Source organism: Notothenia rossii (assembly GCF_949606895.1).
Source record: "Notothenia rossii genome assembly, chromosome: 10".
NCBI lineage: Eukaryota > Metazoa > Chordata > Actinopteri > Perciformes > Nototheniidae > Notothenia > Notothenia rossii.
The window spans coordinates 62,314,233-62,331,968 of NC_136908.1; the positions used below are offsets into that span (position 1 = coordinate 62,314,233).

At 40.7% G+C, this 17,736-nt stretch overlaps 1 protein-coding gene across 1 annotated transcript in view; it reads left to right on the forward strand.

Moving 5' to 3' along the window:
- Positions 1-16,044, forward strand: part of upf2 (UPF2 regulator of nonsense mediated mRNA decay) — a 32,818-nt gene extending 16,774 nt beyond the window's left edge. The window contains exons 11-20 of the mRNA XM_079655699.1: positions 1,088-1,143; positions 1,664-1,939; positions 2,519-2,702; positions 6,990-7,138; positions 7,221-7,325; positions 8,168-8,266; positions 8,481-8,654; positions 10,839-10,980; positions 12,373-12,493; positions 14,340-16,044. Coding sequence (XP_079511825.1) covers positions 1,088-1,143; positions 1,664-1,939; positions 2,519-2,702; positions 6,990-7,138; positions 7,221-7,325; positions 8,168-8,266; positions 8,481-8,654; positions 10,839-10,980; positions 12,373-12,493; positions 14,340-14,349 — 1,316 coding nt within the window. The 3' untranslated portion in view covers positions 14,350-16,044. The remainder of the gene's footprint in view (positions 1-1,087; positions 1,144-1,663; positions 1,940-2,518; positions 2,703-6,989; positions 7,139-7,220; positions 7,326-8,167; positions 8,267-8,480; positions 8,655-10,838; positions 10,981-12,372; positions 12,494-14,339) is intronic.
- The last annotated feature ends 1,692 nt before the right edge of the window (positions 16,045-17,736 follow it).

Below are 17,736 nucleotides of genomic sequence, written 5' to 3' on the forward strand. Positions count from 1 at the left end.
CAACACACACACACACACACACACACACACACACACACACACACACACACACACACACACACACACACACACACACACACACACACACACACACACACACACACACACACTGCTACATGCAGCAACACGCACACGGAGGAGATGGCGGAGAGAACGCGCTCCGAGGTGTGGTTAAAACTTTACCCGTCTCGATTGCGTCGTTACCAAAAGTGCAATAAGTGTTTAGCATGTAAGGGCGGTAACACGAGCAATTTGTCTAAACATTTATCAAAAGTGCACCACATTCAGACGGAGGAATGCACCGGGTTCCACTGTCTTCTAGTAGCTATGTGGCCCCATCCATGAGTAACGTTTCCACGTCAGGTGTTATGTATGCTAGCAGCAACACACGGAGTTAACTACATTATACAAACATGGGTTAATGATTAGAGGAAACTGAGTTATTTAGTTTGTTGAAGTTTCAGCTATTCTGTTTACAGTTCTGTCATCAGATTATTTAATACAATTTGTTAAAACATTGTTTCTTTTGATGTGAAATATTATTTATTTTATTTAAATAAAAAGCAAAGTTAGTTTTGTTCACAATTTGTTTATTTATTTCTCAAAAAAGTACCGTTAAAAGACCGGATCGATAAGCGGTATCGATAAAAATAGTAGTACCGTTAAAACCTTAACGATACCCATCCCTAGTAGTTATGACAATGAACATCTTAGTTCACAGGCTCCTCCTCCAACAGTGCAACACAATAAGACAGATAGAATAGTGCAAGTAAATACAAATAGAATAGAATAGAAATTGTGCAGAATAGTCGATATACAAGTAATTGGATGTTCTTTCAAAAGTTCAGGTGTCTATGTTTACATGTGTTAAGGATTTACCTTCCAGCAGGCAAAGGAAGTGTAAAAGGGGGGTTTAATGGTTTAATGATGGGATGGAGGAGCAGCTGTTTCCTCTCATGAATATATAGAGAGACTGTAAGCAGAAGTTCTTTCTCCTCTGAGGAGGAAGTAGCTCTGTTCCTGCACTTTCTTTATTACTTTATTCGATATAACAAAAGACAAACTTTTGGCATGAATAATTGATCAGTTCCTGTTAAGAGTTTCGGGGACGCAGACCCACTGGCATGCAGTGACTCTTGCTACGTAACAGACTATAGATTCAAAGGTCGATTAGACATAGGGGTTTTGTTTAGCCTTTCAAAAACAACATGTATCTCGCTGTAAGGCACGCAGCTGTATTAACGGGACTTTTGCGCTCAGGTTATTTCCTGATGAGGGCAGAATGTGGAGTTGGGTTCAGCGACAGGACAGGAAGTCAATAAAAACAGTTGCTAATCTGAATTGACGGTTTAACAGGAGGAAGTGTGGCTGCTGTCATTATCTTTAGATGTTCTTGACAGGAGAGAATGCTGTCTGGCTTCATGCTCACGAGGTTTTGCACACCACTTTGTTAGCTTGGCTGAACACACGACAGCGTTATTAATATGTAACACTGTTTGTCTCAAATCAGTCCAACCATCCAGAGTCTAACAAGTTTTCATAGTATTTATCTCATGACATTGTAAACTGTCATATCCAGAGTAAGAGTAAGTAACTGTGTAATTACGCTTTCTTTACTCATACTAAATAAACATATTATTCTTATATTTCCTTTTACCTCCAGGTGAACCAGCCGAAGTTTAATCAGCGGCGCATCAGCAGCGCTAAGTTCCTCGGCGAACTTTACAACTACCGCATGGTGGAGTCGGCGGTTATTTTCCGGACCCTCTTCTCCTTCATCTCTTTCGGGATAAATCAGGACGGCAGCCCCAGCGCCTTGGATCCTCCGGAGCATCTGTTCCGGATCCGGCTGGTTTGCACTCTGCTCGATACCTGCGGACAGTACTTTGATCGAGGGTCAAGCAAGAGGAAACTCGACTGCTTCCTCATCTACTTCCAGGCAAGTTTTACAGCTGATTAACCTCCACTTCCTGTCTTAAGACTCTCACTGGGTGTTTCTCAATGTCGAGGATGCTTGCTTGGTAGCACATGTCTTCAGAGTGCTTCAGAGGCGAGGCAAGAATCTTCCTGGCATTCTGAAAACAAAGAGTGGATCAGGCGAGCAAGTTTGCAGGTGTGCGTCATATGAGAGGCCCCGCCTTACATTTTCCACCACAGATTTGGGGAAATTGGTCCGTGCGCAAAGCATTGTGGGGATTTTAAGACCACAGAGTCTACACATGTGCAGCCTCGAAATTTCTCCAAACGAAGTACGCCGGGCTTGGTAGAATTCCAAGTATGCTGGACATTGGAACAGTCCTTCGGCGGCACTCGATTACTTAGTATGCTTGAAATCGTGGCTCTGGAGCATCCTTACTCGACATTGAGAAACACCCTCAGACTTGATCCTGATTATCCAGAATATTGTAGAAATTGTATTATTTTTCGTTTGCAATTTTCATATTAACAATAATCATATCAATCCAGAGACTGTCTGGTCGTTCATGTTAAATAATAATAATGTTCTGTGTGTCTGCAGCGCTACATCTGGTGGAAGAAGAGCACCGAGGTTTGGACCAACGATCACCCGTTCCCCATCGACATCGACTACATGATCAGTGACACCCTGGAGCTGCTGAGGCCCAAAATGAGGCTCAGCAGCTCCTTGGAGGAGGCCACCAAACACGTGTCCGACCTGGAGAGGGAGGTACTCTTTAAACTGGGTAAGATATACTGATACACACCTGAACATCAACAGGAGAGGACTCTTTAAAGTAGAGACACTACATACTGATATACACCTGAACATCAGCAGGAGAGGACTCTTTAAAGTAGAGACACTACATACTGATATACACCTGAACATCAGCAGGAGAGGACTCTTTAAAGTAGAGACACTACATACTGATATACTCCTGAACATCAGCAGGAGAGGACTCTTTAAAGTAGAGACATTACATACTGATATACACCTGAACATCAGCAGGAGAGGACTCTTTAAAGTAGAGACACTACATACTGATATACACCTGAACATCAGCTGGAGAGGACTCTTTAAAGTAGAGATACTACATATACACCTGAACATCAGCAGGAGAGGACTCTTTAAAGTAGAGACACTACATATACACCTGAACATCAGCAGGAGAGGACTCTTTAAAGTAGAGACACTACATACTGATATACACCTGAACATCAGCAGGAGAGGACTCTTTAAAGTAGAGACACTACATACTGATATACACCTGAACATCAGCAGGAGAGGACTCTTTAAAGTAGAGACACTACATACTGATATACACCTGAACATCAGCAGGAGAGGACTCTTTAAAGTAGAGACACTACATACTGATATACTCCTGAACATCAGCAGGAGAGGACTCTTTAAAGTAGAGACACTACATACTGATATACACCTGAACATCAGCAGGAGAGGACTCTTTAAAGTAGAGACACTACATACTGATATACTCCTGAACATCAGCAGGAGAGGACTCTTTAAAGTAGAGACACTACATACTGATATACACCTGAACATCAGCAGGAGAGGACTCTTTAAAGTAGAGACACTACATACTGATATACACCTGAACATCAGCAGGAGAGGACTCTTTAAAGTAGAGACACTACATACTGATATACACCTGAACATCAGCAGGAGAGGACTCTTTAAAGTAGAGACACTACATACTGATATACTCCTGAACATCAGCAGAAGAGGACTCTTTAAAGTAGAGACACTACATACTGATATACACCTGAACATCAGCAGGAGAGGACTCTTTAAAGTAGAGACACTACATACTGATATACACCTGAACATCAGCAGGAGAGGACTCTTTAAAGTAGAGACACTACATACTGATATACACCTGAACATCAGCAGGAGAGGACTCTTTAAAGTAGAGACACTACATACTGATATACACCTGAACATCAGCAGGAGAGGACTCTTTAAAGTAGAGACACTACATACTGATATACACCTGAACATCAGCAGGAGAGGACTCTTTAAAGTAGAGACACTACATACTGATATACACCTGAACATCAGCAGGAGAGGACTCTTTAAAGTGGAGACACTACATACTGATATACACCTGAACATCAGCAGGAGAGGACTCTTTAAAGTAGAGACACTACATACTGATATACACCTGAACACCAGCAGGAGAGGACTCTTTAAAGTAGAGACACTACATACTGATATACACCTGAACATCAGCAGGAGAGGACTCTTTAAAGTAGAGACACTACATACTGATATACACCTGAACATCAGCAGGAGAGGACTCTTTAAAGTAGAGACACTACATTCTGATATACACCTGAACATCAGCAGGACCAAACAGGAACATATGGAATATTCTTATTATAAACTAATAAATGAATCTGTTAAAGTGAGATTAGATGAGTGTTTGAGTAATAAACCGCGCAGAGAGGAAGTGTGATCCGGTGTCTCCGGTTGTTCGGCTCTCTGACAGCATTCCTCTCTGCGGAGGAGGACATCAATCCTCACTCGGCCTTATCTGTCACACTGGTAGAAAACATTCCTCAGACAAACGGAAGACGCAATGCAGAGCGTCAGGAATGATAATTGTAAATGAAACTGAATGACCTGCATTTCACAGTTTAATTTAGGCGGCTCACCCTTAAATAAATTCGTCCTGAACTAAAATAATGATGTGCATCCATTGTTAGTTTTACTTTCGATTGCTTTGATATTCAATTCTTTACATGTGTCATTTATGTTTGAAAAGATGCCACCTTTTTCTCTGAGGATTTGGTTATCTCTGTAAACTGAATATTTTTGACTCGACTAAACAAGATATTTGCAAGATTTTGAATAATACTTCTATAAATAGTGTGTGTGTGTGTGTGTGTGTGTGTGTGTGTGTGTGTGTGTGTGTGTGTGTGTGTGTGTGTGTGTGTGTGTGTGTGTGTGTGTGTGTGTGTGTGTGTGTGTGTGTGTGTGTGTGTGTGTGTGTGTGTGTGTGTGTGTGTGTGTGTGTGTGTGTGTGTGTGTGTGTGTGTGTGTGTGTGTGTGTGTGTGTGTGTGTGTGTGTGTGTGTGTGTGTGTGTGTGTGTGTGATTGATGAGGCCCTGGAAGCCAAACACAGGTTTCCATTGTCTCACCTTTCGTACTTTAACCAGGGGCAGACATTCCTCCGTACAGAGTCACTGAGAACCTGATGTTCAGCTCCAGTTTGACTTCATTTTTATATAATTAGTCTCTTCTTAATCGTTCACATCTGTCAGGACGGTAATAACTCCCTCCTGAATATTTGCTCTGTTTATACCCGAAGCCTTTGTTTGAGGGAAGCTGCTCTCACAGGTTGGGCTTCTCAAAACTAGCTAACTAAATTACTGTTTTTACTTTTTGAAGAAGTTCTTGGATCTTTCTTTTAGAGACACTAAATACTGGTAATGTCCACTTGTTCTCAAAGTGCCAAAAGAAAACGTCCTCAAACTATAAAAGACTATTGTATGATTATGTTTTCTAATATACAGAGATGAAATATGGAATCCAAAGTCATACATCTCACACAAAATACAAACTTTACAAGAAATAACTCACAAAAGTACAAGAAAACATTCAATATTCTTATTAAAAACTAGTATATTTGAAAGACTGTGAAAGTGAGATTAAATTCATTGTTGGTAAAGGTGTTAACTTTATATTCTGCGGCTGGATACCTCAAATAATATATCGTAGTTAGTTGTAGATTTTTATTTAGTTCTAGTAATCTGAATTAGTCAATTAACCAAAGCTGTCAGACAAGTACAAAATATAAGAGGAATAAAATAAAAACACTCAGGAGAAGTACAAGTACCTCAAAATGTTATGTAGGTACAGTAAAGGCGCATTTCCACTACAGCGCGGTTTAAGCGTGCCGTGCCCGGCCCATTTTTTGTTGCGTTTCCACTCGGTGTAGTTCCGGCTAGCGGGTACTATTTCACAGTTTTCTGGCTCTCCAAAATCCAGGTTCTTTCCGGGCCAACAACCGGGCTGAGTATGCTAAACTAGAGAGAGAATTGCTGGCAAGGGGGCTACAACTACAACAAGATGAACATATCTGACCGTGATTGAATTGTAATACACGTTTCTAAATGATGCCGAAGTAACAACATACTGATACCGGTTAGTAAAAACCATGAATTAATGCTTTGACAAGTCTGCAGACAGACGGCAGGCGGAACACCTTTTAAAAATGCGTGTTTGGAGATCAGCTAAGCTAACGTTATATATGCTCCGTCCACACTCACAACAACGGCCTACAGACATAAATAAACCAGCGACTGTATTCTCCATGACACAGACAGTCTGTGGTTTGGACTTGTTTAACTTTTGTCTAGTCTCTGAACAGATATGAGGAGCTGTGAGCTCTGAGGGCTAACAGCTAACGGCTGATGTTGGTTTTGTGGTTCTCATTGAAGATGACGTCACGGCTCCGCCTACACTGCGTTACTATAGTTACTGCCCCAGCTACTAAACTGTAATGGAAACGCAGCATAAAGTGAGCCTGGCCTACCAAGGCCTAACTATACCGTACTAAGCCGAGCGAGGCCCTGCAGTGGAAATGCGCCATTAATGTACTTATTTACTCACTTCGTGTCTTTCTGTGTCGTTTGAATGAATAATAATAATATAATAATATATCATAGTTTTCTTAGTATTAGATTTTTATTTTGTTTTAACTAGTAATCTGAATTAGTCAATTAACTTAAGCTGTCAGACGAGTACAAAATATAAGTAGCATAAAGAAAAAATTCTCAGGCAAGGTACAAGTACATCAAAACTACTTAAGTAAATATACCTCATTAAATTCACCCACTTGTTTTTAGAAGTAAATAATATTAATAATAATAATAATAATAATAATACATTTTATTTAAGGCGCCTTTCACGACACCCAAGGACACCGTACAATTAGCTAAATATTCTAAGAGGTCAAAGCAACAGAACATGAATGAGAGTTTCCTCATCCCCTCGTGTGTTTTTAATCAAGGTCTGGCGATGGAAAAGGACGGGCGCTTGAGTGCGATGAGCGAAGGCGAAGTTCTGGACGAGGAAGACGATGAAGGCGATGATGATGAAGACGTGGAGACGGAGGAGCAGTCGGGCAACGAGAGCGAGATAAACGAACAGGAGGAGGATGTGAGGAAATGTTTCATGCTTTTGGGTTACTGTCATTGGTTGAATTTACACTCATCTAATCCGCTGAGACTCTTTTCTTCAGGACGGGTCTGAGAACGAGTTGGAAGAGAGGGAGGAGGAGGAAGAGGAAAACACCGACTATCTGACCGACTCCAACAAGGAGAACGAGACGGACGAGGAGAACAACGTAAGATACAACGTGTTCAGAAAACACTGAGTTTATGACTGTTAGAAAAATCTCCCTGGTCCCCGGCTTCAGCTTGAATCTCAGGATCCATGTATTTATGATCCTCTCCAGAATGGAAGTAGTCATCACATACAGAGCATCAACTAGTTCCTGACTTTCTCTCAAACTTCTGACTTTTTTCTCAAACTTCTGACTTTTTACTCAAAATTCTGACTTTTTTCTCAAAATTCTGACTTTTTCTCAAACTTCTGACTTTTTACTCAAAATTCTGACTTTTTTCTCAAAATGCAGACTTTTTTCTCAAAATTCTGACTTTCTCTCAAAATTCTGACTTTTTACTCAAAATTCTGACTTTTTACTCAAAATTCTGACTTTTTCTCAAACTTCTGACTTTTTACTCAAAATTCTGACTTTTTTCTCAAAATGCAGACTTTTTTCTCAAAATTCTGACTTTCTCTCAAAATTCTGACTTTTTACTCAAAATTCTGACTTTTTACTCAAAATTCTGACTTTTTACTCAAAATTCTGACTTTTTACTCAAAATTCTGACTTTCTCTCAAAATTCTGACTTTTTACTCAAAATTCTGACTTTTTACTCAAAATTCTGACTTTCTCTCAAAATTCTGACTTTTTACTCAATATTCTGACTTTTTTCTGAAAATTCTGTCATAGCTATCATATGCCTCAAACAGTCCTGATGCTCTTCTAGGTAATCACACATCCTGTCATGTTCACAGCTACAGTTGATACCTTTGTTAGCATGGTACTCTGATATTACATTCAGTATTTTCCCAACAATGAGAGAAAGGAAGAAGTATTTATTTAACGATGTGTGACTTCAGGAGGTGACGATTCGTGGCGGAGGATTAAAACACGTCGCGTGCGCTGAAGACGAGGACTTCATCCAGGCTCTGGATAAGATGATGCTGGAGAACCTGCAGGTAACACATCCTCTCAACTCACCTGTTGTCTTAAATGTGTTTAAACCCTTAATTAAAACCAATAAAACTAAGAGGCCGCTCAGATGTAGTTCAGCAATGTTCTGAAACAAACCCCCGCTCTTTACTGTGCACATGAAGCGTTGATGTAAACACTCTGAAAGGTAATAAAGTCTTATCTTATCTTGTTGTTGTTGTTGTTGTTTACTCTCTGCAGCAGCGCAGCGGGGAGACGGTGAAGGTTCACCAGCTGGACGTAGCGATCCCTCTGCAGCTGAAGAGCCAGCTGAAGAAGAGCGGCTCCAGAGAACCGGTCACCGGGGGGGACGAGAACGAGATCTCCGACACCATGCAGTTCGTCATGCTGACACGCAAAGGCAACAAGCAGCAGGTACACACACACACACACACACACACACACACACACACACACACACACACACACACACACACACACACACACACACACAGCTAAAAGTCAAGTTAGTTAGCTTTAGATTTAATTGATAATACATAAATATGGAAAATTATGGACTTAAATAGAAACAATGAGGCAACAGTTACTGTGTGTGTGTGTGTGTGTGTGTGTGTGTGTGTGTGTGTGTGTGTGTGTGTGTGTGTGTGTGTGTGTGTGTGTGTGTGTGTGTGTGTGTGTGTGTGTGTGTGTGTGTGTGTGTGTGTGTGTGTGTGTGTGTGTGTGTGTGTGTGTGTGTGTGTGTGTGTGTGTGTGTGTGTGTGTGTGTGTGTGTGTGTGGGGAATGTTTGGTCTGAGGGCAGAAACGGCTTCTTGTTCTGCAGGGTGTGTCCAGCTTTTTAAACATGTTTTCATTTCATGCAGCGTTCAGTGCACACGGCTTCAGTCTGACTTTAAAGAGCGCTGCCAGAAAACAGTTTCCACTATGAGGGTTTGGAGAGAAGGCAGAATATCTTTGTCGGTGTGTGTGTGATGGGAAATGACTTATTTCTCTCTGTAAACACACACACACACACACACACACACACACACACACACACACACACACACACACACACACACACACACACACACACACACACACCAGGTGGAATTAAAGCATCCTGTCTGTTTTTGTTTTTTGTGTCAGACCTCTAATAAATGACTCTCTGGTGCAGAGTTAAAGAAGCAGATACTCCTCTCATGTCCGTCGTTAAAATCTATAGCTGCAGCCTGTTAGCTTAGCATAAAGACCGTAAACGGGGGGAAACTGCTAGCCTTGCTCTGTGCAAAGGAGACACAATCTACCTACTAGCAGCTCTACAGCACTGATATAGTTCCTCTCTCTTTGTTCACATCTGTATGAACTAAATGGTGAGTTAAAGTGTTTTACTGACATCAATCATTGCATTGAAATCATAGTTCTTTGGAGCAATGTGTATTCCCTTTACTTAAAATAACATGAGAAAAGTACAAAGCTACAGATGATTAGCTTAGCATAAAAACAGCTAGCCTGGCTCCGTCAAAAAGCTATAGTAGGATTATTTTTTTCACTCAGGGCGATTAAACAAAAGACTTCCAGAAATAAAGAATAGAATCAGTGGATCCGGCCTCCTGTGTGTTAATGTGTGTGTTTCTTTTTGTATAATTGTATTTTGTTGACAGGATGAGCGAGGGTCAAACGACATTACATTCAAGATTTCATGAAACCAAGAAATTAATTGGCAACAAAATTTGATTTAAAGTTCCCATGTGACGGCCATTTCTGCTGATCATAACTCCATTGCTGAGGTCGACTAGAAAAGATTTACATTGTTCAATGTTCCAAACTCACATTGGTTTCTCAAACAGCATCTCTGTATAGCATGTGTATTCACTCTCTGTCCTACACGCCTTGTTAGAGCTCCTGCCCCCCCCACCCCTGTGTGCCCAGTGTGCTCTGATTGGTCAGCTCGCCCACTCTGTTCTGATGAGTAACCACCGTTACAGCGGAACATCAGTGATTATGTTTTACAATGGCGTTTGTTAGCAACCAGGAAATGACACCAGTGATGACAAACAGATGAGAATGCTCCGTGGGGGCTGGGTGCCGTGTTGGAGGGACGTTGCGGGGCTCGCTGCTTTGAGGAGCGGACAGTGTGAGCTGGATCACTGGTGTGGTTTCCTGGTTGCTGCGTGGGGTCTGTGAGACATGGCGAAACTCAGCCTGAGCACACACACGTGAGTGGAGATCCACGCAGCTGCGGCTGAGAAAAGCTCTATGCAAGTCAATGGGACTCCCTGATAGTTGAAAGTCGACACTAAAGGTCCCCCCACTGCGTTTGATAGTGACGCCAAGGGACCCTGGTGTCTGAGGAGCTCCACGGATTGGTCCTTTACTCCCTACAGGGAGTACTTTGAGGGTTTGTGGCTTTGCAGACCTTTACATGCATACAAAGCTTCATAACACACAAGGGGACGGGTACTAAACGGAAAAGCATGACATGGGACCTTTAAATGAAATAGTACCAATTAATACTTCATCCCCACTCAAAACAAACAAACACTGACCTCCCCTCCCCCCTCCCCCCTTCCCAAACTGACACAAACACACTCTCACAATAATGTGTGTGTTTCTCTCAGTATAAGATCCTGAACGTGCCGCTGTCCTCCCACCTGGCGGCGAATCACTTCAACCAGCAGCAGGCGGAGCAGGAGGAGAGGATGAGGATGAAGAAGCTGACGCTGGATATCAACGAGAGGCAGGAGCAGGAGGACTACCAGGGTACGCACACACATTTAGAGGAACTCACAAACATCATGTGTATGTTCTCAGAAGATCGTTTTTATCAATATGTCAGCACTTTCTGCCGCTTGTTTCTTTGATAACTCAACATCCAAAGGTCTGCTGACTTTCCCCCGTAGAAATAAATAATAAAAACAGCCAACATTTTGAAAGTGTACGGTTTTAAAAAATGGCTTAAAGGTGGAGAAAAGTTGGATTTATTCTGAACGAGGCTCAAAGAGTGTAGCTATTATTATAAACATCATTAAAGGAGACCACATTTAAAACTGTTTCCTGCAGCATTCGTACATTTTACTTTAACTTGTTGTGTTTGTATTAATAACTTTATTCAGTTTTATTGTCTTAATTTCTTATTTTTATAGAAATGTTTATATTTTATTTAGGGCTTTCAAGTTTAACGCGTTAATGCAAAAAAAAAAATATTCCTCTAAGGCAGGGGTTCCCAACATTTTTTCCCAAGATCCCCCCCAAATGACCAAAGGGGGGGCGCAACAGCAGTAATTAAAGTTTAAAAGTCTCCAAATGCTACAAATACTGTCACAAACTGGATGAATGTAAAGTATTTCGTTAAAGGAGGATGAAAGCGTAACTAAGGAGCTCTATTGGTGTGACTTTGATGGTTATTGGACTCAGGATTCATTCATTTGGATTCCCGCTGTATGAAGAAATTAAAGGACGGCGGAAGTGGAACCAATTCACAAAGGGATTAAACTGTTTAAAACACATGCTCAAAGTAAACCGGATTTTGCCGATGTGTTTGTGTGGATTCAAAAGTCGTAAATAATCTACAAAATGGAGGAGACCGATCTGATCGGAGCAACTGTGACAAATAATCTGAAACCAGCATGGACCATGACTATGTTTTAGAAATGCGCTTATCCAGACAAGCCTGGTTTGGACACTTTACGGGCAGAAGACACATTTCTATTAAAGAAAGAATTATACATTTCTGTCTTTTTATGCCTTTAATACTAAATTGAATTTTTATTCAAATTAATTAATCAATTATTTTGTATATTTGATTGTAATGTAGAGACAAGGCTTTTAGTGACAATCATGTATTGCTTTACAATTATATGTAAAAAAACTAAAACAAAAATAGTCTAAATATGATATTTGGCCTCAAATCATCTGAGGCCTGGCGCCCCCCCTGTGATCTTTGGCGCCCCCCCAAAGGGTTGGGAACCACTGCTCTAAGGTACATCTAGAATTGTGTGATTAACTATTTTAATCGACTGACAGCCCTAATTTTATCACATGTGTTATTACACATCTTTACTCATTCTTATATTTGTTTATATAAATATTTGTAAAGTCTCTTTATTTAACCCATGAATGAAATGAACTTAAATCCCTCTTCCTGTGCTCCAGAAATGATGGCGTCCCTGGCTCAACGCCCCGCTCCGGCGAACACCAACAGGGAGCGCCGGCCTCGATACCAACACCCGAAAGGCGCTCCCAACGCCGACCTCATCTTCAAGACCGGAGGAAGGTGAGACGCTGACACTGCAGCGCCGCCCCGGTGCTAACAAAAAAAACACAAAGCGCAGAGTGTGTCGGATGTGGATGTTCGGGGGGATAGTAGGGCTCATTATCTTCTTCGTTGGTGTCCGTCTGAACAGAGCGAGAGATGAAAAGCTTGAGCAGCGAGACAGGAAAGAGAGGCAAGACAGGAAGCAGGAGCGAGAGCAGTGACACGGAGTAGAAATAAAACAGAGGTTTATTCCTGTTTCTATTTGAAGTGATTCTGTCCTGGGGAGTTAACGTTCTTGTTCATCTGGAGAAATAACATCGACGGCACCGCGTGTGTCTTTCCTGCTTCTGTGAAAAGGAACGGCAACACAGCGTGAACCTGGGGAGATGTTTTAACATTTTAATTTCAATCAGTCTAAAGTTTGTATAGACGCAGGGAAGTTTAGGGACAGATCGAAGAGGTTTCATTTGTGATTTCAGTAACGGTAATAAACTTTTATAACAAGTATTGTGTGTGTATGGAATCCTGATGTGCCATAGAGTTCCTCTGTTGTCCAAAAACTATTAAAACACTTCAATAAAGAAACCACAGTTTCACTGACATCTTCCTTCATTATCACCACACACACACACACACACACACACTCTCTCTCTCTCTCTCTCTCTCTCTCTCTCTCTCTCTCTCTCTCTCTCTCTCTCTCTCTCTCTCTCTCTCTCTCTCTCTCTCTCTCTCTCTCTCTCTCTCTCTCTCTCTCTGTTTCTCACTCACACACTCACTCACACACTCAAATACTCACCAGAGCATCAAACGTGGATCAATCCGCCGCCAATAAATGCACAATTTCTCCACTTTTTTTTTAATGAAATTATATATTTGGTATCGTTTTCAAGACGTGTCTCCTTGCGTCATTCCTGTTGTTTTGTCTTATCATGGGAGTTGTTTAAAACGACAGCAGCATGTTTAATAATCCACTAATTCAATTTGTGTCAATGCTCAAAGAAATACCTGATACTACTAAAGAAAAACTACAATATAGATGATATAATATATCAGAAAATCTTTTGTAAGCAGGTTTTCAAACCAGACATTTTACTGCAATACAGATGTGAAAAAACGCTTAAAACAAAAAGGAATATAAAGTCTAAAGTATGCTGTTGCATTTCAAAATCTGATTTAAAATACTGTGCATGTTTGTGGTTAGACTGTGGTCGCTCCCTCTTTAAATCTCAGCATGTATTTCGACCGTTTTAGGAACAAACGCAAATCCATGAAGACAGTATTCAATGTTGTTTTTTTTTATCTAGGTACCAAAGAACCAAAAAGACAATCATGTGTGGCAATGATATCCATGAACTGTATTTATATGTCGTTTTTGAGTTTCATTTAGTTATTATTTACATTTTATTTGACATCTATTAAGAGTTACCAAACATTTTAGCACCTCGTACATATTGTCTTTTTTCATTACATAAAATATAACCCAGAACTGATGATAAATAAATATTAAAATGATTCATTTCCACCACATATACCAATCCACATGTCATGTTTAATCGTAGGCTATATATCTTTCTGTGTATACATCTATCCTTCTACTTGTCGTAAAGTGTGTATTCTTTGCAATAATAAGGTCTTTTTTGCCCATTTGACGGAGTTTGATTGTGACTTTCCGGCTCATTATAATGTATCCGTCCGGCCCACGACTTCCCCTTCGGTTTCCTCCTGTAGCGTCTTTTTCTAAATAGTAGAAAGTTAGCCTTTCAGGTGACGATAGCGGAGGACTTAGCAGCTACAGAGGCAGATGTTTCCTGATGGTGGAGAGACGTGTTATCCGTCTGCAGTAAATGTCTGCTCTCTCCTCCAGGAGACGCTGATGGGAGTCTGGGTTCGGGCTGAACGAGCGAGAGCGACAGAGTGAACGAACAATCGAGCGAAAAGAAAGAAGATCGGAGAAGGAAAACCGGTCGGAACAGGAAACGCCCCTTCCCCCTGAAGACGGGACTTCTTACCCGAGGAGGAGACTAAAAACCGCGGAGCAGGGGGGGAGGTCAGAAGGTCGGACCATGGGTCGGACACACGGCTCTCTTTTCTTATTGTCTGTTGACTAAGATTACAAAAAACAAGTTGGGCGATTGGAAGAAATGACGGATCGTTTCCCGCCCTCACACCTAGGGGAGGAAAAAAGACTCATGATGAGGAGGTGAAAAACCTGCGAGTGGGTTTAAAATAATCTTTCTTTTGTCGTTGTTTTTGGACTTTTGAAAAAACCGCACGATGTCGAGAGGGCGGGGAAGAGTTGGCGAGGCAGCAAAATGTCCGGGTTTAACACCAAGTTGGTAAACGGTCGTAACGAGAGGTTGTTTTGTGCACAACATGTGTGTTTGAAAAGCAGCTGAGGGTCTGAGGCTGTTGTTCTCGAGGCACGTGTTGATTCAGAGTGTTGGGAGGTCACTTTCTTTCTACTGATTAACGTCACCAACTTTAGGACTGAACCGAAGAGCTCTAAAGTGTTTTTTGGCACATTTTTCATTGTTCATTATGCCTCAACAAAGACCACAGGAAGAACGCCTGATCTTGGCATTACAGCGTCCCCAATTTGGGCCCAAAAGTACTTTTCCGGTAGACTAACTATAGGAAATAGAAGGCTGTAAATGAGCAGATGTATATATACACTCCTAAGACTACTTCAATTCGCCTTGTTTAAATCCTAGTCTTAGAAGTTGTGAAATACACTTTTAGCCAAATTGGTGAAAGGCAGCGCTAACGTGCTAACGCTATGGGACCATACAGCCATACAGGTGAAGGATTCGGGTCATTTTGTATTCATAAGCTCAACTTTTTGGCGCCATTGATCCCGTTTTATAGAAAAGCACTTTGCCCTTCCTCCAACGATGTTTACCTGTGGTTAGAAGCTGTTTTTTATTTTGTGTTACGAACAACAAAATAGGACATAAGCAGTAAACCGAATAAGTCTGGTTTCATTTCAAAAGATTAAAAAAATCCAGTAGGCTACCGACACGTTGATTTTTGTTTAATTGGACAAAGCTAGGCTAGCAGTTTTCCATCTGTTTCCAGTCTTTGTGCTAAGCTAACGAGCGAGGCTTCATATTTAACATACTGACTTTAAAGAGGGGTCAATCTTCTCCTGGGAACAAAGAAAGAACACGAGTGACACTTATATTAAGGAACGTCAGCTGTATATCAGTGACAAACCAGTCTGAACTCATCTCATGTTTCCTCCAACTTCTCCTGATACGTTGTTTTTCCCGCAGAATGGAGAGCACCTCAGAGATTTGATTTTGTGAAGTGTAGCTATCGTGGTTAAAACCGTCTTTTTGTTGCTGTTGTGGTTGTGGACAAACGGATAACCATGTGCCTGAGGGACTATATGATTTCAGAAATTTGTTGAGATAGATGTATAAATATACTCATCATGCATGTATCTTTTCTGCAGCAGCTCTACTTTGTGTCTGGAGGCAAAGCTACTTTGTGCACATTCAGAGAAACAGCAGAACGTCTCTGTGTCTCGGCTTCACTGACAGATCTTCACAATAAATGTTTGCAGATGACGGTGTGTGTGTATGTGTGTCGTTCTTTAAAAGAGGTCGTCGTGTGTTTGTGGCATTTGCGTGTTTTTAGAGGGTGCGCCTGTTTATCCAGGTCTAATTACAAGCCTGCAGACTTCAAGTATTTCCTCATTTCCTGCACGCTCGCTCCGCTACACACTGCATATGTTCAACCGTTGCAATTACGGAGATTATAAAGAAGGTATAAAGGGGAAGTATGTAAGGGATAATGTGCGTGCAGTGACGCGGTCATTATGGGGAAAATAACACCCGACAGGCGGATCAGCAGCCCGATGTGTAGTTTGCTTTTCAGCCAAACTGTATACACTTCAATCGACCGAACTTCTTTCTGCTGATGTGAGCGTCCTTAACAACGGTCAATAAATCCTTGACAGCGGTTTGTCTGTTCTGAATTAACGTGTCACGTGTTCTGAATTGACCAATCAGAATAAAGTATTCAACTAAACCATGTAATAAATGCTGTTAACCACCCAAATACCAACAAATATACAACATGCATGCACTGTGTTACCTTTAAAGACACCTTTATTTAACGTCATATTTAAAAATGAGGAGCAAAATACTTTATTTATCTTAACTTCCATAAAATCAGCACACTGAAACTAAATATACAAAGTGTTAAAACTAGATTTTTAAACGCTGGAGGACAGGCCTGAAATACATGTAGAAACATCTGTAAAGCTACAGTAAATGTTCGTCATCTTTAGACACACCTATACACACACACGCACACACACACACACACACACACACACACACACACACACACACACACACACACACACACACTCTCTCCAGGAAAGAGAGGGTCTGTGTTGAAGTCTTATGTAAGCGCCGGCCGCTCAGACAGTTTGCTTCTGTTTTCCTCGAGGTCAACACACAAGTGGACCAATGTGTACGTTTGGAAAAGGTTAGAAAAACTCAACTTTATAAAAACTTCTGTCCTTTTTTCTTTAAACGAAAGAACCACTGCTTGTTTAGGTCTAAGCTCATATCTTAATGTCTTGTTTTATAAGTCTACTGTCAACAAATATGAACTTTAATATATCATTAAAGAAATAAAAGCATGAAATCTAAACATTTGGGAGAAGGAAAACCCATTTTTTGCCCTTTTTGCATGAGAAAAATGTCTTAAACATTCATTTAATTACACTGATTGATTATCAATTTGTCCACTAATTGTTGCAGCTCTAAATCCAAACACATTGTTAAAACAGTTTTACTACATGTTGTGAGTACAAACACTAGTTAACTCGTAAACTGGTCTTCATATGTAAAATCCGTGTACTGCCCCTTTTACATTTCTCACCTCGTCACCTTTAAAACATCCCGTTATTTTCCTCTCAGGTAAAACATTTACCTACTTTATCAATCATTAAACAACAGCAGGTCTTTCCTTTGATTCCAGAGTAATTCAAGAAAAAATACAACAAGAAAACAAGTTACTATAATTCTGTTTAATGAGTGACATCAATCCAACATTAGATATATTAAGAAGCGTATATACAGGTTATAATAAGAACATTTGAAAAGTCAAAAAGGCTGATCTTCCCATTTACCACATGCATACTTTTTATAATCCCATTTAAAATCCAAATAATTCCTTATAAAGTAGGCTGTTTTATACACATTGTATATATATATATATACACACTATATGTATGCACCATTAGA